General features: G+C 37.3%; 1 protein-coding gene across 8 annotated transcripts in view; it reads left to right on the top strand.

Annotated features, from left to right (window-relative positions):
- LYST (lysosomal trafficking regulator) overlaps nt 1–25,494 on the top strand; it is a 194,002-nt gene that overhangs the window by 164,850 nt on the left and 3,658 nt on the right. For all 8 annotated transcript variants that reach the window (XM_070568406.1, XM_070568407.1, XM_070568416.1 and 5 more), the window contains 6 exons: nt 6,092–6,322; nt 8,126–8,315; nt 11,464–11,600; nt 15,244–15,342; nt 20,406–20,545; nt 20,814–20,911. In XM_070568406.1, the coding sequence (XP_070424507.1) occupies nt 6,092–6,322; nt 8,126–8,315; nt 11,464–11,600; nt 15,244–15,342; nt 20,406–20,545; nt 20,814–20,911 (895 nt within the window). The remainder of the gene's footprint in view (nt 1–6,091; nt 6,323–8,125; nt 8,316–11,463; nt 11,601–15,243; nt 15,343–20,405; nt 20,546–20,813; nt 20,912–25,494) is intronic.

Genomic DNA, 25,494 nt, shown 5'->3' on the forward strand with positions numbered 1-25,494 from the left:
GAGATGGCAGCCCACATGCCACAACTAGAAGAACCCACAACTAAAAATATGCAACTATGTACCGGGGGGCTTTGGGGAGAAAAAGGAAAATAAAATCTTTAAGAAAAAAAATCAGTTGCATTTCTATACTCTAATAATGAACTAACAGAAAGAGAAATCAAGACTACAATCCCATTTGCAATCACAATAAAAAGAGTAAAATGCCTAGGAATAAATTTAACCAAGGAGGTGAAAGACTTATATACTGAAAACTATAAGACATTATTGAAAGAAATCAAAGAAGACATAAAGAAAGGGAGGAATGGAAAGATAGTTCATGCTCATGGATTGGAAGAATAAACATAATTAAAATGTCCATATCTAAAGCAGTCTACAGATTCAATGCAATCCCAATCAGAATCCCAATGATGTTCTTCACAGAAACAGAACAAAGAATCCTAAAATCTATATGGAGCAACAAAAGACCCCAAATAGCCAAAGTGATCCTGAGAAAAAAGAACAAAGTTGGAGGTATCACACTCCATGAATTCAAAATACACTACAAAGTTGTGGTAATCAGCATGGTACTGGCAGATAACCAGACACACAGATCAATGGGACAGAATTGAGAACCCAGAAATAAAACTACACATCTGTGGACAGCTAAACTTCAACAAAGGAGCCAGGAACATACAATGGAGAAAGGAAAATCTCTTCAATAAATAGTGTTGGGAAAACTGGACAGCCACATGCAAAATAATGAAAGACCATTATCTTACAACCATATACAAAAATTAACTCAAAATGGATTAAAGAATTGAATGTAAGACCTGAAACCATAAAACTCCTAGAAGAAAACATGCAGTACACTGCTTGACATCGGTCTTAGCAGTATCTTTTCAAATACCATGTCTACTCAGGCAAGAGAAAAAAGAATAAATAAACAAATGGGACTACATCAGATTAGAAGGCTTCTTCATGGTAAGGGAAATCGTCAACAAAATGAGAAGACAACCCACCAACTGATAGAAAATATTTGCAAATCGTATATCTGACAAGGGGTTAATTTCCAAAATATATAAAGGACACACAACTCAGCACCAAAAAAATGAACACTCAATCAAAACATGGGCAGAGGATATGAACAGACATTTTTCCAAAGAAGATATGCAGATGGCCAACAGCCACATGAAAAGATGTTCAACATCACTAATTATTAGGGAAATGAAAATCAAAACTATGAGATGATACTTCATACCTGTCATAATGGCTATAATTAACAAGATAAGAAATAACAAGTGTTGGAGAGAATGTGGAGAAAAGGGAACCCTTGTACACTGCTGGCAGGAATGCAAACTGGTGCAGCCACTATGGGAAACAGTATGGAGATTTCTCAAAAATTTAAAAATAGGAATACCACATGATACAGCTATTCCACTGCTGAGTATTTATCAAAAGAACATGAAATCAATAATTCAAAAAGATATATGCTTCATTGCAGCATTATTCACAATAGCCAAGGTGTGGAAGCAACCCAAGCGCCCATCAATGGATGAATGGCTAAAGAAGTGGTGTATATATATATATACAATGGAATACTACACAGCCATAAAAAATACAAAATCGTGCCATTTGTGACAACATGGATGGACCTTGAGGGTATTATGCTAAGCGAAATAAGTCAGGCAGAGAAAGACAAATACCATATGATTTCACTCATATGTGGAACATAAACAAACGCATAGATAAGGAGAACAGATTGTTGGTTACCAGAGGGGAAAGGGGTGGGGGAGGGGGAAGGCAAAAGGGGTAAAGGGGTAAAGGGGCATGTATGTATGGTGACAGATAAAAACTGGACTATTGGTGGTGAACATGATGCAATCTATACAGAAACTGAAATATAATAATGTACACCTGAAATTTACACAATGTTATAAGTAAATATGACCTCAATAAAATAATTTTTTAAAGTGTCTGCATGATGAAATATACCACATAATTCTCATCTCACTGGAATTTTTTTCACTGAGTCTTTTGGACTCTAGAACTTTAGAAAGGATAGAGTTTATGCCATTGTTGTAGGAATTTAATGAAATTCAATTCATGGGGCAAAACAAAGTATAGTGACTAAGGACACCGTCTCTGAATTTAGAATTGAGTTCACATCCTCACTGTGAGTCTGCCACTTGCTATGCGACCTTGGGCAGATAGCTTAACCTCTCTATACCTGAATGTAAAAATTTGTTAAATGTGAACAATTATACCAACCTCATAAATAAGGAAGGAAATGCATATAGGATAATGTCTGCCATACAATTAAGTACAAATCAGTGTTAACTTTTTAAAAAGGAATGTAGAAATGCCTTTTGATCTTAATTCATCATTCGCTAATATGAAGTTTACTTAGAAACTGATGGCACAGATTGTGAAGAAGCACTATTTTCAAATAAATAAAAAAGAGTCCTAGCTAGAGGATTATTCCATCTTCACTGGAATTCTTGAGTATATTAAGTCAATTGGCCATTAAGAATGACCGTGCTTAGATAAGTATTTATAACAAGTATTAGACCCCTTGTAGTGGTGGTGGTGGTGGTGAGGGGAGTAGTGTTGAAGATTATTTAACTTCTGAAGAATCTTTGAAATTTCATTTTAGAATTTATAGAAATGTTATAACTAGATATGTAAATGAAATTTACTCTGATTAAATTCTAAAAGCTAAATTGTACAGGCGGGTATACACAAAACATGACAGATCTGTACCCAGCTACTGACAGCTAGCTTTAGAAATAAAAGAGTAAATAAATGCACATCGCTCTCCATCTGACTCTAAGGGATGACAACACTAAGAAGAAAAGTATAATAACACCCTTTACATTAAAGAACTTGGAATTTTCACTGCTTCTCCTTCAGATTCACTTAAGGTTTTCATTAGAGCCTAAATAATACTCTCTTGAACTACCTACCAGCATTGTATTTTAACTTTATCTTTGCCTTTTCCTATATATCACTTTGGACAAATGACTTTTTCAATAATTTAGTATTACACATGAAGTCTTTTTTTTTTTTTTAATACCAATACTAGCAGGGGAAGAAAAGGACAGTAACAAATCCTGAATTTTTATTCCTCTTCCAGTCTGATTATTGCCCTAACTCCCTTTTCTCTTTAGTTTCATGTCCTAAGAAAGGTGATAGTGTGAAGGACACCATTCACCTGGAACATTAAGTATACAAACCTGTCTGCAAGGTTTTGGTCAAAAATGGTGTACCTTGACTTTGTTTCTCATCCAGTCTTCTGCCTCCTGCGTGGGAGATGAAGCTGTCCTGCCTCCATCGACAGCCTTGCCAAGTTGACCAAAGGAGGCTGAAGGGATACATTTCACATTACAGCCACGTTCTCACGGCCAAGTTCTAGTCAGTTTCAGCAATATATGTAAAAACCTCCAAAGCAAACACAAAGAGAGGAAATCAAAATTAAATTAATTCTCTGCAAGGATAGATAAAGCAAGGATTTGTTGCTCTTGAGTTTACAAGATGGAAATCAGACCTTTGCTTGGGTTTCAATGATACTGGTATTCAGATTCCCAATTCTTCAGTGCAGAAAAGAGGAGAGATACAGACCTACAAAAATCTAGGTTCCTTACAACGTCAAGATATGTAAGCAAATAGTCTCAATAGTACTTCAAGATGGTGTATGTGAGTTAGCGACAGAAAGTCATCCTGAGAAACCAGCCATTGTGTCTTTAGAAGAGAGGAATCAGACTGTCTTTGAGTATATTAACGTCAAAGAACAAAAGGGTATTTAGTTATCACATAAAATCAGGCAGATACAAATGGCTTTGAACTTCTAGTCCTCATTTTTATGAATTGAGAAAATTGGGCTGGGACAGGGTCCTCTGCTTTTCTTCAGACTCTGTGTTGCCATACAGCTGAAAAGTCTATTGTCTCCTTCAATTTTGTTGACTAGTTGAAATGATTTTGACTAACTCCTTGACTTTAGTTTTCTGACCAATATCTGACAGGCAGCTGCAGAAAAAATCCAGCCACCTACTAATCTGCTTGCAGAAGCTGACTTATTTTGATCAACATAATTGAAAATCTTGTTATTTTTTCATCAATCCTCACTGAAAGACAAGACCAAAGAAAAATCTCATTTGCTTTTTTTGAGATATAGTCAACATATAACAATTATATTAGTTTTCAGCATACATGATTCAATATTTATACATATTGCAAAATGATCACCACAATAAGTCTATTTAATATCCATCCCCATACATTGTTATAAAATTTGTTTTCTTGTGATGAGGACTTTTAAAATTTCCTCTCTTAGCAACTTTCAAATATGCAATACAGTATTATTAGCTCTGAGAGTACCATGCTGTACATTACATCCCCATGACTTATTTATTTTATAACTGAAGTTTGCTCCTTTTGATCCTGTTAACCCATTCCACCAACTCTCCTCCCCCTGCCTCTGGCAACCACCAATCTGTTCTCTGTATCTGTGAGCTTCTTTTTGTTTGTTTGTTTTTTTAGATTCCACATGTAAGTGAAATCATACAGTACTTGTCTTTCTCTGTCTGACTTATTTCACTTAGCATAATGCCTTCAAGATCTATCCGTGTCACAAGATTTCATTCTTTTTTATGGTTGAATAGTATCCCATTGAATACATGTATATCACATTTTCTTTATCCATTCATCCATCAATGGACACTTAGGTTGTTTCATATCTTGGCTATTGTAAATAATGCTGCAATGAACATGAGCATACAGATGTCTTTTCAAGTGAGTATTTTTGTTTTCTTCAGATAAATACCCAGAAATAGGATTGCTGGATTATATGGTAGTTCTAGTTATAACTTTTTTTTTTTTGGAGGAAGATTAGCCCTGAGCTAACATCTGCCAATTGTCCTCTTTTTGCTGAGGAAGACTGGCCCTGAGCTAACATCTGTGCCCATCTTCCTCTACTTTATATGTGGGATGCCTGCCACAGCATGGCTTGCCAAGTGGTGCCGTGTCCACACCCGGGATCTGAACCGGCAAACCCCGGGCCACTGAAGCAGAACATGTGAACTTAACTGCTCTGCCACCTGGCCAGCCCCTCGTTATAACTTTTTAAGGAAGCTCCATACTGTTTTCCATAGTGGCTGCACCAATTTACATTCCCACCAACAGTGCACGAGGGTTCCCTTTTCTCCAAATCCTTGCTAACACTTATATTTTCTTGTCTGTTTGATAAAGCCATTTTAACAGGTGTGAGGTGATAGCTCATTGTAGTTTCAATTTGCGTTTCCCTGATGATGAGTGATGTTGAGCATCTTTTCATGTACCAGTTGACCATCTGTATGTCTTCTTTGGAAAAATGTCTGTTCATATGCTCTGCCCAATTTTTTGGTGAGGGAGATTGGCCCTGAGCTAACATCTATTGCCAGTCTTCCTCTTTTTCCTTGAGGAAGATTGTTGCTCAGCTAACATCTGCACCAGTCCTCCTCTATCTTGTATATGGGATGCTGCCACAGCATGGCTTGATGAACGATGTGTAGGTCCGTGTCTGGGATCCAAACCTGCGAACTCCGGCCTGCCAAAGTGGAGTGCGTGAACTTAACCACTACACCACCAGGCCGGCACCTCCTCTGTCCCTTTTGTGACTGGGTGTTCATTTCTTTGGTTATTGAGGTGTATGAGTTCTTTGTATATTTTGGATATTAACCCCTTATCAGATACATGATTTTCAAATATTTTCTCCCATTCAATTGCTTGCCTCTTCATTTTGTTGATGATTTCCTTTGCTGTGCAGATACATGAAGTCTTGTATGATATTCTCTGGTCTTAAATTAAAAATCAATTTCAGAACATACCTAATTAGCACCAATCAGTCAAGATACATTATTTTCATTCACCCGTTCAGAAACATTGATTATTCCTATTCTGATCTCAATGAGACCATTAATGACTACTAACTTGATCAAAAACATTTTAAAATCATTTTCATTTGAAATGGAGAAGAGTAAACCATTGTGTAGAGAATAAAACAAGTTGTTATTTTCCCCTTTAGTGTTATTGCCAAGTTTTGCTTTTTATATACCTGTTGTTCTCTTTTACTCTTCAGACATATTTTGGAATGGATGTCTCTGCAGTTGAAGATCCAGTTCAGAGACGAGCGCTAGAAACCATGATAAAAACCTATGGCCAGACTCCGCGCCAGTTGTTCCAGTCAGCCCATGCAAGCAGACCTGGATCCAAGCTCAACATTGAAGGAGAACTTCCTGCTGCCGTGGGGTTGCTAGTGCAGTTTGCTTTCAGGGAAACCCGAGAACAGGTCAAAGAAGTTACCTATCCGGTATGTCATTTAGATTCAATAGAATTCAGGAAAAACTGATTCAGCTTCTGAGATGTCAGGCCCTCTCCTAGGCTCTAGGGACAGTGAAATGAATAGCGTGGTTCCAGCCTGAAGTCGTGTGCCAACCAGTGAACACGGATGCATGCATTTAACAGCAATATTCTCTGTGTGATAAATGCCATGTTAGTGATATGAAGAAATTGCTTTGGGGAGCTCAGGTCAGATTTTAACCTCCCTGAGGGTTATTACCAGGGAAAGCCTCAAGGCAGTAGCATGACAGGAGTTTGCAAAGGAGAGGAGAGGAGCCATCAGGACTAGAGAACAGTTTGAGCGTGGGTATCCAGTGCGAACGTGCATGGCATGCTCTTGGTCATCATCTTCCAGCAAAAGTACTGACCAGGAGTGTGAATGTTTTGGTTTACAATTAAGGGAAAACCTTACATGTTTCTTTGTCTTTCCCAGATTATAATGATAAAAAGTATTGCTTCTTAAAATAGGAAGTAGGTATAATTTTTACTTTGAAATAGAAAAATAAAGCAAGCAAACTTTAAGAGTGAAATGGGTTCTAATCCTCAACTGAATTCTTCATTATAATGGCAGCATAAGATAGGAGAACATGAATTGTAAAGTGGTACAAAGGTTTATAGGAGGGAGTCGTGGAATAAAGATTTGCAGAAGTGAATCACAGAAAATGAAAGGGCAAGGGAAGGAGGTTGTGAGGGACCTTAGAGATGAAATAAAGCAGCATATCGCAAACTGCAGTAATCTGTGATTGATTTTAAGAGACAACAGTTTTCACAGACCTTGCCCTGACAATCATTTTTTATAATAATGTTACTTAAATACACTAAATGTAGAACACTAAATGTAAATTCTTTATGCTCCTAGCTTACATATATCAAATTTGGATGTTAAATACAAACAAAATTTATACAACCAGTAAAATTCAAATTTAAAACATCAATATGATAGGCAATGTTGTTTTCCTGAAACCAGATCACCAATGTTGTGTTTCATAGTTGAAAGCTATATTTTTTGTTCTGTGTTTACTTGTGAGTTTTGCTCTTAAGATTTTGAAGCCTCACAAATCATGTTAGTCATTATCATTACCAGGGTCATTATTTTTAATTAAATCTATTATTTTAACATGTCAAAATAATTTAATAGTACATCCCTGAAACATTATATATGCCATTTAATTTACTGCCATACTTATTGCTAATTAACTGCTTTAAGTCAATCTGTATAAAGGATCTGAGCGGTCTGTCTGCTTGCAGTGGGAATGTGGTACCGTCCTCATTCCCACCTCAGGATCTCTGCAATGACTGTTCCCTTCACCTGGAGTGACCTCTCCCCAGATAGAGCACCAGTTTGCTCTCTCATTTCACTCAGGTCTCTGGTCAGATGTCACCTCCTCAGGATCTTCGCTGACCCCCATATCTAAGACAGCAGCTCCGTCATTCTCAGTCCTCTTCCCCGTCTTTGTTTTTCTTCATAGCACTCTCCCCACCTGACATATGTGTATTTGTTCATTATTTGTCCGCTCCCTTATCCCAGCTAGAATGCAGCTCCACGGGGACTGGGACTGTACCTGTCTTCTCCATCACTGTGTCCTGCAATGAGGAACACATGTTTCTATATGCAAAGCATGGGGGAAGTAGAAAAGTATAAAATAATTCTTTCCCACAAAGGGCTTATAATCAGATTGCTTTCTCTTACTTTGTTTAGAATTTAAATTAGAAGTAATTCTATATTTACTACCTTTTTAAATAAAATCATACTTTTTACTTTCCTCGATTTTAGAGTCCTTTGTCGTGGATAAAAGGCCTGAAGTGGGGGGAGTATGTAGGTTCCCCAAGTGCTCCAGTACCTGTGGTCTGCTTCAGCCAACCCCATGGGGAAAGATTTGGTTCTCTCCAGGCTCTGCCCACCAGAGCAATCTGTGGTTTGTCCCGAAATTTCTGTCTTCTGATGACATACAGCAAAGAACAAGGTAAAATAAAACCTAATGAAAATCATTCTAGGTGTATCTTTTATGCGATTTGAATGTTTCCAGCTCATCTGTGCTGCTATTTTGTTTTATTTCTAAGTTTTCTGAGTGCTTGTTGAAAAACTCTGCTCAAATTTGTGGTTATTTAATGCAAAGTAGGAATTAAAACATGCTACATAAAAAAAATGGGAGTTAAATGCCATGCCATTTGAAATGAGAGGAGGAGTTTGAAGGAGACAAGAATAAATTGTTATGCTCACAAGATGAAAATATTATCAATTTTATAGAAATGTGCACTTTGAGGCTCTTGAATCCAGAATAGACAGACATTTAACCAGCAAATCTAGTACCTCAGAAGATATAGTCATGAGATTAAAACAAACAAAACAAAACAAGGAAGTTATGACAGCCTTGAAAATAGGTTTTAAAATACATGTGCCTGGGAAGCAATCCTTGTCTCACGCTCCGTGCACTAACTCGCTAAAAGCAACACATGGAAAAGTGCTGTACAGTAGAGGCCCTCTTCATATTTCTAAATGTCACCTAGACCCTGGAAAACTAGGGACGATTTCCACTCTAGTCACCTCTCAGCCCTTCCAAATTGACATTTCACTAAATGCGGAAGCACTCTCCCCACTTATTAGGCATGGGCTTTGGGCGCTAAAATGAATGACTGAGGGCACTCATCTGTTCATATCAGGCGTGTGCAGAGTTGCCTGAAAGCCAGCGTGTGGACCAGACCCCTCTTAGTAGTCTGCACTGTTAGCATTTAAACTTACTTTCTCTGCCCTGTGCTCCTCGGGGTCCATAATGCCTTCCACCACATAGAGCACCACAATACGAGGATGCCAGTACCTGTGCCAAACATCAGTCACGTACAGAAATTGTGTGCTGGCTGGACTGCAGTGCTTTTAGACTCACTCTTAATTCTATCATGAAATGAATGATTGCCTTTATAGTTGTTAGAAATAAGAGAGGCTGCACACCATTTTATCAAAGTTTAGTGAATTAGTTGGTTAAGGTGCTTCTGTTTAATCATAATTATTGTGATATCAGTGGTTTTTTCTTACTAGCGTGTTGCAATTAGATGTGAGATGTGTCACAGTAATTTACCTACTAATAAGACTTAAGGTGCCAAAATTTGTGAATAATTTACCTTTAAAAAGATTAGAGTGGATTGAAGTTTCTCTCTATTCAGCAGAAGAGAAGGGGCTAGTATTATCACTTAGCATGATGAGACTTAAATATGTCAAATATAATTGTCAGCCTATCTTATTTGTGCCACTACAGTCACAAGCCTTTAATAGCTGTGTTCGTTCAAACTGCACTTTATTTCCTTGAGGAGTGTGCATGAAATTTGTCAGAATCTAGGTGTGTCCAGGGAAGTGGTGTACTAATACAACGGTTATGGCCCTCGCCTCAGGAGGCACAGTGTCTGAGCTCTCATCCCAGCTCTGCTACTTCATAGCTGTGTGACCTCGAGAAAATGACTTATGCCTTCTGAATCCTGGCTTTTGATCTATAAAATGGGAATAACAAAAGGATTTACCTCACAGGGTAATTTACTATAAGGATTAAATGAAATAATGTAAGGAATGCTTAGCAAAGTGCCTATTCATTCTGAGTGCTTAATAAATTTCCATCGGACTGTCAGCATCCTGGGGCCAGGGACTATGTGAGCATTCACTGCTGTCCCCGGCATATAGCAGTCCACGTGGGCATTCCATCGAGGCACTGAATGGATGAGAGGATGGCTTACAGATGGAAGTTAGGTTATGTGTTAACAGCTGCAAAGTGTTGAGCGCTGTTATATCAAATAAGAGTGTAGTTTTGCTTAGTTAGACATGCATAATAAATGTAAGCAGAGATCATTTTAGTGATCTTAAGCCCAGTATGGGCCAATTACTTGAGAATTGACTGTGCCTCAGAATTGCCTGAGATGCTTTTTTCCAAAATATACTTGCTTGGATCCCATTTGAGAGACTGCATCAGAATCTCTGGGGCTTGAGTCCAAGCCTACACATGCTGAAAACACAATTTTCTTGCAAACTCCTGTTTAAGGTCCACTGTTCTAATAGGTAAAGGAGAAGTTGATTTTTCTTTTTTTAAAAAAAAAAAAGGTGGTACATCTTGTATTGCTGAAATGAGAAACTGGGAACAGTTGTTAAATATACTTGGTTCAGTGAGCACTTGGTTTCTTGAGCATCTACCACATGCCAGGCATTATGGTAGAATTTGAGAGGTCCTGAGACTCCGTGAAACGTGGTTCCTTTCCTAGCAGCTTGTATTCAGAGGAGCTTATGTTTAGTGAGTATATATCCAAGTTCCTTTAGTGCAACACTGATGTCCACATTTGGTATTATACTCAACGAAATAAAAAGAAACCTGTGAATTACATTGTCAATGTGCTTTTGAGCCATTCAACAAATACATTGTTTTATTCCTCTATATGCTGGGCATTATGCTAGGTACTGCAATAACTAAAGCACAGTCTCTCTCCTTAAGGGACTTAAAGCATTCCAAGTTTCAAGAGCAGTACCAGTTATAGCATTTCTGCTGCATTAGCTATATTCAGTATACCAACAAGGCATAGATTATGAATAGTACTGAAAAGGGATGTCAAAATGTCCAAATCTGTATCCCAAAAGGATATGATACTGTGTTGTGAGGAAGAGAAAAGAGAACCTTGTTAAATGAAGCTCTGCTTCTACTCCAGCAGTGTTCTCTTTCCCATGTTAATAGTTGTCCAGACCAGTCTTTCAGCAGGAGTAGCTAGATAGTTATTTAAACAGTATCTACTTCATATTTATTTTTAAAAGTAAAGCTATTGCAGAACGTGAGTAGAGTAAGCTTGACTATCATTGTCTTTCATAAAAATTTCTTAATAGAAATATTAGTTCTAAGTCAAATAAATCCCAATCAAAACACCACAAGTGAAAAAGAATACAGTTCCACCATTAGAATCCCATTAGCGTTAAAGGAATAAAACTAACATAAATTGGCCCGTCTTATGGATATAGAGACGCTTTTGCACTGGAATGATACTGTGTTCTGCTATGTAAATTCAGCCTTTAACCTGCCATTTAGGGAGGCTGTCAAATAACAGTTGAGCAGTGGCAATCTGATACTTTTATTTCTCTTTCTTCCTGAGGTGTGAGAAGCATGAACAGTACTGACATTCAGTGGTCAGCCATCCTGAGCTGGGGTTATGCTGATAACGTTTTAAGGTTGAAGAGTAAACAAAGCGAGCCTCCAGTAAACTTTATACAAAGTTCACCACAGTATCAGGTAAACTTTTTATGAAGTACTTCATAATAATAATTAAATATAATGCTTTCAAAGGAGTCAGACTGATAGCAGCTAGTCTTTAGTCTCCTGCAGTTAGTCCAGTCAAGAAGCTGATGCTGCTGGACGTCTGCCTTGTTTATTGTACTTACAGACTTCCTAACTGCCGCTATTCTGACTTTGCCCCCAGAATTTGTCTTCTGCCCAGTATCTGTCTCGTGGACACAGTATTGTAGCCTGCTCCTCAGCATGAGCTAATGGCACAGCGTTTCAACAGAATCAGCAGTGCTTTCTTCTCAATGTTCACTTGCCTTTTGTCACGATGTCATTTTCTATAACCAGAGTGCCATCTTCTATAACTGCTTTTTCCTAAATGGACTGGGTGATTGGGCGTCATGATGTGGTAGAAGGAGCATCGGGCCTAACTGAAGCGCTGTGGTCTGTGTTAGTGTCCTGGCTTTGTTATTTACTAGGCAGCCTCTGACAAATAACTTAACTTTTCCAAACGAGTTTCTTTCCTCCTCTTTAAAACTGGGGTAATAGCACTCCCACTGCTTTCTCCTAGAGCTGTTGTAAAAATGTTTCCAATGTTTGTGAAAGTACTTCGTAAACTATGAAACACCATATATTTAGACAATACTGCCACAACTTTTTCCAGCACTGATTGTGTGTTAAACTTTATTTCTTTCACTTTCTTTCCATGGGAAGTTCTTTTACCATTTTCTGACTTCCACCAGCTATATGACACCTGCTGCCTATTGATGTGTTCACGTGCCCTAACATTTATTCCCATTCCCTGAGCACTTTAGAAAGGGAGTAAGCTACTTTTGGGGAATTTTTGTCAGTGAAAGAATGGACAGCAATAACTTGTTTGCTTAACCCTGTATACCTGAGAAAAGGGTCATCGCCTTTTGTTAACCTGCTTACCAGTAAACTAACAAAAGGAAGAATAAGAGACAGTGGAAAACAACCTTATTAGAAATTTTAACAAGAACTTAAGCATTGCAAAATGATTCCTATCATGTAAGTTTGGCACACAAACATCATTAAAGATGAAATAATACTCTCATAAGCCCTTTTAGCAAAACACTATGGTTCAGATTCTTTTAGCAAAATACTAATGCTAAAAGAATGTAATAATGTACCTCCAGTCAAATGACTGACTGGATGAAAATACCGTATTTCATTTTCATCCTTAGAAATATGTTGTTCACTCAGTACTTTAGTTTGAAGAAATTCGTCTAGGATATTATCATATGAAGACTCACACTCTGAGATTTCACATATATGATCAATTTCATCATCATTAGAGATTAGAGTCCTGCTGTCTCTCTGTCTTCATCCTCTGATTGATCTCATAATTGTGAAACATACTCCTCTGTCAGTTTTCTTCTATTTTCTATTATCAGTAGAAGATGAAAAATTCTGAATTCCCAACTGTGTTCAATGAAAGCTAAAAGCAGAGTACAGAAATGGTGTCTCTAGTCTTCTTTTATACTTTCTTGAAAGATGACAGTATTCTCTGGACAACACAATAAAAAAAACAAAAGAAAATTTATTTCAGATATTACATTATCCTTCCAGGAGATCCATCATTCTTCTTGTTTCATCATCATTCTTTCTTATTTTGTTTGTTTTATTTTAGCATAGTTGGGAATAATTAATGAGTAGTGATAAAATAATTCCTAGAATGATGAAATAGCAAAGTGTTTCAAGATAGAGGAAAAATGAGATTATTAATATCCTGTAATGTAACTTAGGTTTATAAAATAGTTCAGTAGACCCATATGGCAATTGCAAGACAGAATGAGCTTTATTCTATATATAAAAAATAAGTACATTTTTGCCTTGTTCTTTGGAAGACCTCTAAGAAAAATAAAAGTCATGAAATATCAGTCCTTAAAAATAGTTAGAACTCGGGCTGGCCCCATGGCATAGTCGTTAAGTTCTCATACTCCACTTCAGCGACCCACGGTTCATCAGTTCAGATCCTGGCTGCAGACCTATGCACCACTCATCAAGCCATGCTGTGGCAGGCATCCCACATGTGAAGTAGAGGAAGATGGGCATGGATGTTAGCTCAGGGCCAGTCTTCTGCAGCAAAAAGAGGAGGATTGGCAGTGGATGTTAGCTCAGGGCTAATCTTCCTGGAAAGAAAAATAGAACTATTCAAGAAAGAAACTCAAAAAATAAAATTGGAGGGGCCAGCCCCACAGCCTAACGATTAAGTTTGACATGCTCCACTTTGGCAGCCTGGGTTCGGCTCCCAGGCGTGGATCTATACTATTTGGCAGCCATGCTGTGGTCACAACCCAAATACAAAATAGAGGAAGATTGGCACAGGTGTTAGTTCACAGTGAATCTTCCTCTAGGGAAAAGAGAGGAAGATTGGCAACAGATGTTAGCTCGGGGCAAATCTTCCTCAACAACAACAACTAAAATTAAATTAAATTAAATTAAAATAAAATAATCCATTGGACTCTGATGATATATTGAGAGTTAAGAGCCAGATCATAGAAAGTCTTTTTTTTTTTTTCGCTTGAAGAAGATTAGCCCTGAGCTAACATCTATGCCAGTCTTCCTCTGTTTTACGTGTTGCCACCACAGCATGACTGATGAATGGTGTAGGTCTGCGCCCAGGATCTGAACCTGCGAACCTGGGCTGCCAAAGCAGAGTGTGCTAAACTTAACCACTAGGCCATGGGGCCGGCCCCAAAGGTCATTTTTTAAGGTAGCAGATACTTGAACACATTTGTAGGTCCAGGAGAAGAAGCTAGCAAAAGACACTCTGAAATTCTAAGAGAGAGAGGACAAAGATTGTGAGGAAAATTGCAGGCGGAGTGGGGCTGGCCTTAAAAACAGAGAGCCTTCCTCCTCTAAATGAGAAGACACTGAGACAGTTTGAGGCACAAAGGAGGGAAAAGGATGAGGTCTGTGGCTGATGACCTCCATCCTCTTTGTGAAGTGTGAGGGTTTTACTGACTGTGGGAGAGGTGGGACTGAAGAAGGGGTGCAAGGGAGCAGAGCAGTTGAGGACAGCTGCTGTGGACATAGCCCTGGGGTCAGCTAGTGCCCAGAGGAAGACTTGTCGGGCCGAGCAGAGTTGAGCTGACCTTCAGTAGTGCCTCCATGTTTAGAACTGAAGGGTTTATAATCCCAAAGGAATAATCCCAGATTTTTTTCTCCGCATTTATCTTTCCTCCTCCTCCTATATAACAATCTCTAGAACTGTTAGAAGCAGTACCTCTATTTGTATGTATCCTGTTTCCCCACAAAAGACAGAAAAAGAAATAAAAGTAAAAATCAGGTAAATGTGTGAAACACACACAGACTCCACCTTGGATCTACTCAATCATGGATCATTTTGTTTAAATTTCTGAGAAACCAATGGCCACATGTGTGTATATATCTACAGAAAAATGTAAAATCAGAGACAATGCATTGTAATACATTTTAATTTGGAAACAGCTTTTAGACATCTGGCTTAAAGTTACAGAATACCCTATTATTACATCTTACACCATTCTAATCGTGTCAAATGTTTACCTCAAATTTTGTGATATGTTTTTTAAATAGTTGTCAGAAAAGTAGAAGCATTTCTCATGCTTTTTAAACATGATAACCTTTGATTTGTCCTTTCTCAAAGGTGACTAGTTGTGCGTGGGTACCTGACAGTTGCCAGCTGTTTACCGGGAGCAAGTGCGGTGTCATCACAGCCTACGCAAACAGACTCACGAGCAGCACGGTAGGTCCCGCTCGTTCTGTGGTTGTTTGGGATTTTCATGTCAGTGAGGCCAATATAAGCTTGATGAAGTATAATTCACTTTGTATAAGATTAACTTAAAATTTTTGTACTTTAATCTTTTCTTCACATAAGCTCTTAAAATGTGAAAGGTCACATATCTAACTCTTTAGTTTTAGGTTTATTAGAATCACAAAAAATTCTGAAAATAATTGTGAAGGTCTTATTTTTTGGTGTCAGAGACAGATAGTATTTTGAGTTATCATCTGTTTTGTATTTATGCTTTGTCATAACATTTTGATGTTTGCTTGCTGTATTCTCAGTGTCAGCTTAAGAGTATACCACAAGATTCTATAAAATTTGGAAGCTTAGAACCCCTCGTGTCCAACATTCCTGTATTCTCTGGGTAATTAAATGATAGCAAAATCCAAGTAGCCTGTCGATTTCTACCACTTACTGGAAGAAATTTTTTTTTAGCCACTCACTGAATCTCTAGAATTTGAGAATTAAATTATAAAACAGTCTAGTGAAGAAAAGAAGAACCTTGTGCAATACTTCTTTTAATTCACTGTTGCTCCCTTCTTGAATCAACTGTCTGTGATGCCATTAAGGATAAGTGGCAAGTTTAGGGTGATAACTCAGTAATTATCATTCTAATCTAGAACTTTCTCTGTGTTCTTTTTTTCTATCACAGTTTTCTCCATTATATTATTAAATACGTTTTACTGGGTAAAACCCGTATTCTTAGTATAGAATGATGCTAGGTTCCTCTTACTTTTCTGTCCAAGTTTATTCCAGTTTAAGCCCTTGTTAAGGTTCTTTGCCATGATCCTCAAGGTAGAAATGTGACCATAATATTGTTTCTATCTCTTAGCCTATGGAGCCATTAAAATGTTTTAAGCAGAGTAATATGATTCAGTCAGCATTTTGAAACAACCGCTGTAGAGCCTGCCAGGAGAAACACTTAGAAGGGAATGAGACTGGTGGCGGGATTCCAGTTAGAAGGCCGCTGCAGGCAGGCAGGCTGTGGTGGAGGGCTCCTTAGCAGGAGACAGGCACATCCCGGTTGTTGCAGGACAGTGAGGTGTGCACTCTAAGACAGAAGGACACACGGGTTAGAAGAGCACAGAAGAGGAACCAACCGGATGTCAGAGAGCCTGGAAAGTTACACGTGAGCTGGATCTTAAAGGATCATTTGAGCTAAGTGGAGAAAAGAGGAAAGAGTATTTCAGGAAAGGAAACTAACAGTATGGGATAAAAGGCTTGGTAATTTGGGGCATGGTGAATACTTTTGTGTGTAGTTTAGAGTGTAGCCTGCTGGGGAGGAGTGGCGAGAACAGGCCAGGAAGAGCGGATTGAGGTGAGCTTCTCATATGCCATTGTAAAAAGAGGGCTAAAGAGTCTGAGCAGAGGAGAGTCCTAACTTTTGGAATGTCTCATTTTTACCCCCAAAGACCTAAAATGGATGTTAATTTTATAACATCTCTAATATTTATTGCTACTATCGCCTTTCATCTTCTGAGCTCACCCTTTTGTTTCCTTTTTCCTACAAATATATTCTAGTCACTGCTGCTAGAGCAGTTGTCTGCTCGTGTACTCAGGGAATTTTGCACCATACCATAGACACTTATTTAAAAACTACCTTCATCTTTTGTTTTTTATTTCCTCTTGCTTTTCCCAACATTTTGAACAGCCTTGTTCTTAGTTTTCCTTACTTCCATTCTCCGTATAATTTTAATTTTTAATCCTACACTAACACAATGTGTAGTATAGGTTAAAAAAAAATAAGTTGTTAGTAATTGTGCACAGCATAGCTTTGAATATAGCAGATAAAAAGTGTAGCTATTATAATTTGAATATAGCAAGACATGCTTTTTAGTTTTGAGTTATTGTAGGCTTGTGAAGTCTTATTTTTCTTACTTTCCCTCTGTTATGTATTTGCCTGAAAGTAGATTTTTCAGCTTATTTATAAAGGTTTTCGTTTTCTCCTAAGTATTAATAGTATTAGGTAATCAGGTCTTGAGATTAACAGTTACTATTTAAACCATGTCCAGAAATGCATCGTAGCCGTGTGGTTTTATCATTGTTTTATTTGAGGAGAGGTTACTTGGGTTTTTGTAGATGTTGCTGTGGTTGCCTTCTCTCAGGGACTGTCTCACCATTTTGGCGTCACTAGAGCTGCAGCTGTGACCCTGTGCCTGAGGTTAGCAGGAGGCACCTCATATTCACTAGTTTTTGTTCTCCCAACTCACTAAAGGCCAGGGTTCTACAAATATTTATGTTCTCATTTATGTTGGCTTTAACACAGACGAAAAACAGGCTCCCCAGGTGCCGGATAGAATACAACCAAAATAATTGTTGGAAAATATTTTCAAGGGGTCTTATGAAATACCTTCCATAAGTCACTTATATATTAGAGAAGAATATATATCTTTTATATATTTTATCTTTTATCTTATAAAAGTGTTAGGTGATTTTAAAATAGTTGCTCGAGTTATTTTTTTCACTAATTAAATAGTGTGGCCACATCATCTTCATTTACGTAAACAGCTGTATTTCTCTTCTCTAAATTGTGGTGGTGGAAGATTATATATGCAGTTTATCCAAGGTAATATTATGTCATTCAAGAGCAATTTTTAAAAGAAGTAGGCCAGCACAAGATTCCTGCTCTACCCATGCAAATTACTTTCTGATCCATCAGGGAATCACTAGTAACGCTCACTCTTGTAGTCGTTAAAGTGCAAAGTCTATCCAGTTATCAGCAACTCCTGTAGGGGCCCTGTATTGTGTTTACCCCATAAATATTATTCATGGTCGTGGAGTAAAAAAAATACACACACACACACATATGTGCATATACATATGTATGTGTATAAACATATATAAATATACATGTGTGAACTCCCAAGCCAGAGAGGTGAATAAGCAGGAAAGGGGCTTTAGCCTGGAGAGCATTTGTCAATCCTGGATTATTGACCCTGTCCTTGGACAGCCTCTTGTGAGAGGAATGGAAAACAGTGCCCAAGGACAGAACAAGCTGGGGAGTCCCAAGGAAGCCCTTCTCCAAAATGCTGGTCCCTAAAGGGCTATATCCTAGGAGTGAGGATGAGGCTAATGGGACCAACTCTTGCATAGAATTATGGCTTGGGCTGGAATTCCCTGATTAGTCCAGGATCCTCAAGACTTGACTTTGGGTAAGGTGTCCCTAGACTGTTATGGTGGTCCAGGTCATACTTGCATTCTATTCCACAAATAGAGGAATTTCTACAAATAACTTTTTAATGTAATGACAAGTATACAAAACCAGGCACACAAATTTGCAGATAGAAAATGAATATGTGAAAAAGCTAAAGTTGGTTATAATAAGAGAAATGCAATTTAAAGCAACCTTGATTGCCATTTAAAACCTGGGAAATGTTCATAGATTTAGAATGAAAAGTGAGTCACAAACTAAAATGCTGCAGAGCTCAAGCAGAGAATGAAGGGGCTGGGCCTTTTAGGGCAGGGAATTCCTCTGTCCTAGGGACCTGAAGCATGCTCTGAAAGAGTTCTGGGCACATCTCCTTGGCCCTGCAGACTCCTGGCCCTGTGCGGAGGTTCACAGTCAGGAGAGCCAGAAGAGGCCCAGACCCAGGACTCTTGCCCTTGCTAAAAGCCCATCTGGTTGCTGTGATTGTGTTCACTTGAAGATCACGTGCCCTAGCTAAACAGAAGCAACTGCTACACAGCTCAAGCCACTTGTGCCAAGGAAGAATGTGAGCCTGGTGTTGCCTAGTTGTTTGATTCTTTAAGTGTAAAATATGTATTTATATGTAGGCGAAACACTAAACTACATAGCACCTAAAGCAGATGACGTGCAGCTAGGATATCAACACAGATCTGTTGAAATCAAAAGATCAACATTGTTTCAAAACAATGGAGAGCAAAAAGGCAAGATGCAGAAGATACCTAAAGAATAACACCACATACATAAAGTTTATCAACATGAGAAACAATACAGTATGTCGTTCACGGTTATAGTAACATATAGTAGAATATATGTTCCACATGCATGGGAAACATAAATACAATTGAGGACAGTAGTAACTTCTGACAAGGGAGAGGAAATAGGAGGTAGAACAACACACAAACTATGTAATGTTTAATGGTATCTTTATTTAAAAAATAAACTGATCATATAAAATGTTAAGATTAGTTTGAGTGGTCACTATACAGCTTTTTATTACGCTTATTCTTTCTACTTTTCTATATTCTTTGAAGTGCAAGTATTGAAATACTTTATGACAATAAACAGCTAGCCTAATGATAACAAGAGTCAAACCCCGTGTGGACATCTGGCATCTGTGAGTCAATGTGGACCTTGGAACATCAGTTTGCAACCTGTGATTTACAAAATCAATCCATAACTATTGACAAGGAATGGTGGTATTAGTATTCATCACCATTGGTGGCATCATGAATTGATGCAAAGCCTTTGAAAAGTACACTGTCAAGAACTATAAAATTAGTAATATTTACTAACCAACTAGTAAGATTTCTGGAAATGTATTCTAAAGAAATATTTAGAGGAGGAACAAAACTTTTATACATGAAAGATTTAATTATGGCATCTATAATTTTGAAAAATTCAGCAACAATTTTAAATTTTATCAATAAAGCATACTCAAGTATATTATGGTATATTAACTATATAGAATATTGTAACACCATTAAAAATAATTTTGAAGACAAAGTAAAAAATGGAAAATGCTTATGCAAGAATGTATAAAATAAATAGAAAATAATTTGTATGGCAATAATCAAAATTATAAAAATACATGTATATTCAGACAAAGACTGGAAAAGAATAGACAAAAATGGAAAGCATATTAGCCGGTGAAATTATGGGCAATTAAAAAAATTTTTAATGTTTATTAGTTTTACTCTAGAAAAAATTGAACTGAATTGGATTGAAAAATGATATGTTTGAGAAGAATGTTTGAGTCACTTCAGTTTTTCTTTTTGAGATACAGTACTAGGATACCATTTGTCATGGTTTTTATCTTATACTTTACTTTTAATTTCAGCCTTCAGAGATAGAAATGGAGTCTCAGATACATCTCTACGGGCACACAGAAGAGATAACCAGCTTATTTGTTTGCAAACCATACAGTATAATGATAAGTGTGAGCAGAGATGGAACTTGCATCATATGGGATCTAAACAGGTACAGAAGAAGATCTCCAACTCAAACGTAGCTCTCTTTAATGTTTCAGTTCTTACTGTATGAAATAGACGCACTAAAATAATATCCTTACCTTAGAATAATTTTAAACATGAAATACGAACTTTACCTTTGTAATCTTATTGAAATCCAAAGATCAGTTAGGAATGCCTTATGGATAAGAAGTACATGTACTAAGGAAAAGAATTATACAAATAAGAGAATATAATTATATTTAATATGATATGAAAATTCATGTCTTTGGTTTCAGGTTGTGCTATGTACAAAGTCTGGCCGGACACAAAAGCCCTGTCACGGCTGTCTCTGCCAGTGAAACTACAGGTGACATTGCCACTGTGTGTGATTCAGGTGAGCTAGCCCCAAAACCACAGCACAGGGTGGAGGCGCTAAGAGTGCATCAGCCAGCTGGTTACATCATAGGTTAAACTGTTAGGTTACAGCTCTCAGGTCCCTGCCAGGCTAAAGAACTCTGGTAATGGCATGTATGCATATTGAAATACGGTAAGGTCCAAGATTGAATTCATCAATTTAGGCATCAATTTATGCAAAAGTTCGTTGTCATAATTTAACTTTTTTCTGATATATGTAATATTGCATTTGAACACATGTAAGTTAAGCAAATTATTGTTACATAATTTTCTGACTTTTCTTGGTTTTTGTTCTTCTGTCCTTTTTTGGTCTTGCTTTTTAACTACTAACTTTGCTACCTTCCTCCTGACTAAATGAAAAACATCAGCAGGTGATCAACTTTGAATATATGTCTTCTAGTTCCTGAGAGACAACAATAGTATAGTTAAGAAATAGAGGTATAATTTGCCTTAAAATTTACATGACAAAGATATATCTCCTAATTAAAGGTCTTGTTTTTGGTTTTTATTTTTTCATGTATACATATATAAAAACTTGATGCATCAAGCAGGAAAAAACAGATGAAAAGTTCATGAATTTTCTGTCTGCATTTCTATTCTTAAGGATCTTAAAATTGAAAGGATCCTTTGAAGACTGTTTCTTTCTGTCCACTCAGTATAAAATATCTTCGACACATGTACAGTGGGTGCTCCTCTATCCTTGGCTTGCATTTCTGATATTGTTCGTTTTTTTCTGACACCAAATATGTGGTATCTTTCCAAATACCAGACAGTTCTCCAATTCTCTAACACCAACTGGGCGTCCAACAATGCAATTCGATCCTGACGCTAACGACTTGAAATTAGCAAGTTTGGGAATTCCCAACACTCCCCACCAGGTTCAGTAATCCTCTAGAATGACTCACAGAACTTAGTAAAACACTATACTTATTACTGTAGTTTATTATAAACAACAGAAATGAGCAGCCAGGTGAAGAGGGACCTCTGGTGAGATTGGGGGTCATTCCCTGTGGAGTGAGAGTGCACCACCCTCCTGGCTCGTGACTGTGTTCACCAGCTCGGAAACTCTCCTAACCCTGTTGTCTAGGGGTTTCTCTGAGGTTTTGCTCTGTAGGCGTGGTTGATTAAATCATTGGCCAGGGGTAACTGAGCTCCATCTCCAGCTCCTCCCAGGAGGTGGGAAGATGTTCTAAGTTCTAACCCTCTGATCACGTGGTTGGTTTTTCTGGTGACTGTTTCCCATCCGGAAGCTGTCTAGGGCCTCCCCCAGCGGGAGTCAGCTCATTAGTATCCTAAGGCAGTAAAATTACAAGAGTTTTAGTAGCTTTATGCCAGGAACCTGGAAGAAAGACCAAATATTTATTTTGTTATATCACAGATATCTCTTGGAGTTTTATTGTTGTTTTTACAAAACATGCATTCAATCTTTTATTCACGAAAAGTAATGTCTTCAGTCATGCTTAAATATTTCAGAGGTGAAATGTTTGCCAATCTTAGCCCCCAGTCATAAAGTAACATCATGAAAACATTTTATTTCCTAATCATCATAACTAAGGGGAAGATCTCAAACGGTTGACTTTGGTAATCTGTACAATTGTGGGCAAATGATTGATGACTTTGCTAATTATTCTTCCTTAATGTGTACATTAGCAGCTTTTAGTGTGTCATATCAAGAGGGATCTAGGGGAATAACAGAATGGTTATTTGTAGAGAATTCTCTACTTTCTTGTTTTGGCAACATTTGAAGTTAGGACTGATCCTGAGGGAGCTGAATTTTGTAAAGTTAATTACTTTCCTCCTGCCAGTGGTGATTTATATCTGTGATATTATATTAGCTAGTCACATGGGAACAAGAAACAAAATTACTTTTGCTGCAATTACCAACTTACTAGTAGGGTATTCAGGTGTCTCTAGGCAGCACACAATGCAATAGAGTGATGGCCAGAACTTTTATTTCCAATTTGAACAAAAAGTTCTCAACTTTTTTAAGGCCTCTTGATACACGTATAAGGGAAGTCATAAAGAGCATTTAGTATATAGAGAACATAATAAAAATAATGATTTTTTAAAAGAGAGGCCAAATTTATGTTCTATGACTCAGACTAGAGTTCATCCTCCTATTTTTATAGTCCAAGAAGGGAAGAAAGGTATCAAATTTATCCTACCCACAGTCTTGACCCTTTAGTGAGTACTGTCCAAGTAACTTTGAAATCAAAATTAAAAATAAAAAAAATAAATGTGTATATATGTTATATGTGTGTGTGTGTGTATTTAGGTAATCTCAGAAATTTCTGCATTGGGACTGAAGTTACACTGGCAAGCTCATTCCTCCTGATCCTAATTCCTAGCATTTATTATGGAATGTGGTTTTTATAGTGATAAGATGTGAAGTTTATTAAACTATATAAATATTATAATTGATGATTTCTTTATTTTTTTAAATCATTCTGCCACTGGATCAAAATGTATGCCTTTTAACTAGGGTTCATAACCTGGTCATGTGTTGCCTGTGGCATTATAAAATTAATATAATATTCTAAGATTCAAGAGAGGGGGTGGTCCTCCAATTTATTTTAATTTTGGTGAAGATGTATGGGAAGAATAGAGTCTTTTTTCAGGAATGCGTAGCTTTCTGACTTTTAGTTGATGTGCTAAATTATACATGATATCAGTTTAGTAACTTGATATTGGGTAAGGGCCTTGATTTTTTTTTTTTTTTTTTTTTTGATATTTACAATCTCAGGCAGATGAGTAGTTACTTGGTTTTGCGGTAGCCCAAGTTGCCAGGTGATCTGCTAGGGTAATTTTTTGCCTATTAAGTTCCATACCATACTTCAGAGAGTCCAGGACCACATTTAGATTTTTTGCTTTGAAGGACTAAGCCATGCAGTAGCTACGGATTACAATGACCAACCCCTACATCAATATCTTTTATGGATATCTATCCAATGACTTTACTAAGCCTTCTAACTTTACTGGTACACGTCTGGTTAGTTTATATATTTTTTAAATCTTATCAGATAGTAAATTCAAGAGTGAAATGTAGACTACTCATGGAAAAGATGTTTATCTTCTACAATTACATTTCTTTAGCATATTGAGTCCTCTACATCTTGATGCTTTATTTAGATTCTCTCTCCTAATCAATGTTCTGCAATGGGAAGTCTTAGTAGAACACTGAGCATTTTTTAATCTGTGTGTGTGAGTTAAAATATATTTAACATAAAAGTTGCCATTTAAACCATTTTAAAGTATACAATTCAGTGGCATTATTACATTCACAATGTTGTGCAACCATCACCACCATCTATTTCAAAAACTTTTTCCTCACTCCAAACAAAAACTCTGTAACCGTAACTCCCCATTCTTCCCTCCCCCACAACTCCTGGTAACCTCTGTTCTACTTTCTGTCTCTATGAATTTGCCTATTCTAGGTACCTCCTATAAGTGAAATCATACAATATTTGTCCTTTTGTGTCTGGCTTATTTCACTTAGCATAATTTTCAAGGTTCATCCATGTTGTAGCATATGTCAGAACTTTATTACTTTTGATGGCTGAATAATATTCCATTGTATAGACATACTACATTTTGTTTATCCATTCATCTGTTGATGGATATTTGGATTGTTTCCACCTTTTGGCTATTGTAAATAATGCTGCAACACACTGGGCACTTTGGTTTGTGATATTTGAAGGTCTTTAGCCTATCTTTAAATAAAGAAGCATTTCCAATATTTGTTTCTTTGCTATAAAATATGAAATATTTTCATTGCCTTAATAAAGGAGGGAAATTTTCTACTTTTACGTTAGTCCTAATGGTGAGATAAAATTAAGTTAGTAACACTATGCCATCAAAATTTAATCATGCCTCTACACCTCTCTCTTTATCAGCATGAGAATATTTCTCCAAAGAAGGCTGGACGCATCATCGTGAGGCCCCAAATCAGCAGCCCCATTTTATAGAGGATGGCAAGCACTTATTGCCTCCTCTACTCCCTGGAAAACTAGAAGCAGTTTGGTTACTCATGGTCTTTGGAAAGAAAAAATTAGTTTAATAAGACAATGACTGTCTAAGATTCAATCTTAGACAGTCTGAAGAATTTGATGTTTTTTTAAGGATTAGTTTTTATCTCAGTTAACTTTTACAGTAACTTTTTTTTTCTTCAGAAGTCACATAAGTCACTTCTTATAGTTGGTTTCACAGAATATTTTCTTCTCTTTTTGGAGATTGTTTAGATTTCTAGGTACTTTCAAATTCAGATTTGGTAGTTCATATGCTGAAATATTATGATTAACACAACAATTTGTGATTGATTTACCTTGTTGCTCTACAGTATAGTTTTCCCCCCACTGGTCACTGTCTCTAGATAAATATGCAAAGCTCTGTATGACTTATAATGTAGTAATTCCAATGAGACAGCCTTCAGTCATGAGTTGCACATTATCCTCATCACTAAAACGGATGAGTTTGGCCCTAGCGATACCCTCTGGGGCCCACTGGCGGGGGGGGTGTTCTGAGACTCCCACTCTCTGCTGACCTGCGGGGTGATTTTGGTGTTTT

This window comes from Equus przewalskii, chromosome 1 (assembly GCF_037783145.1).
Source record: "Equus przewalskii isolate Varuska chromosome 1, EquPr2, whole genome shotgun sequence".
In the NCBI taxonomy this organism is placed as follows: Eukaryota; Metazoa; Chordata; class Mammalia; order Perissodactyla; family Equidae; genus Equus; species Equus przewalskii.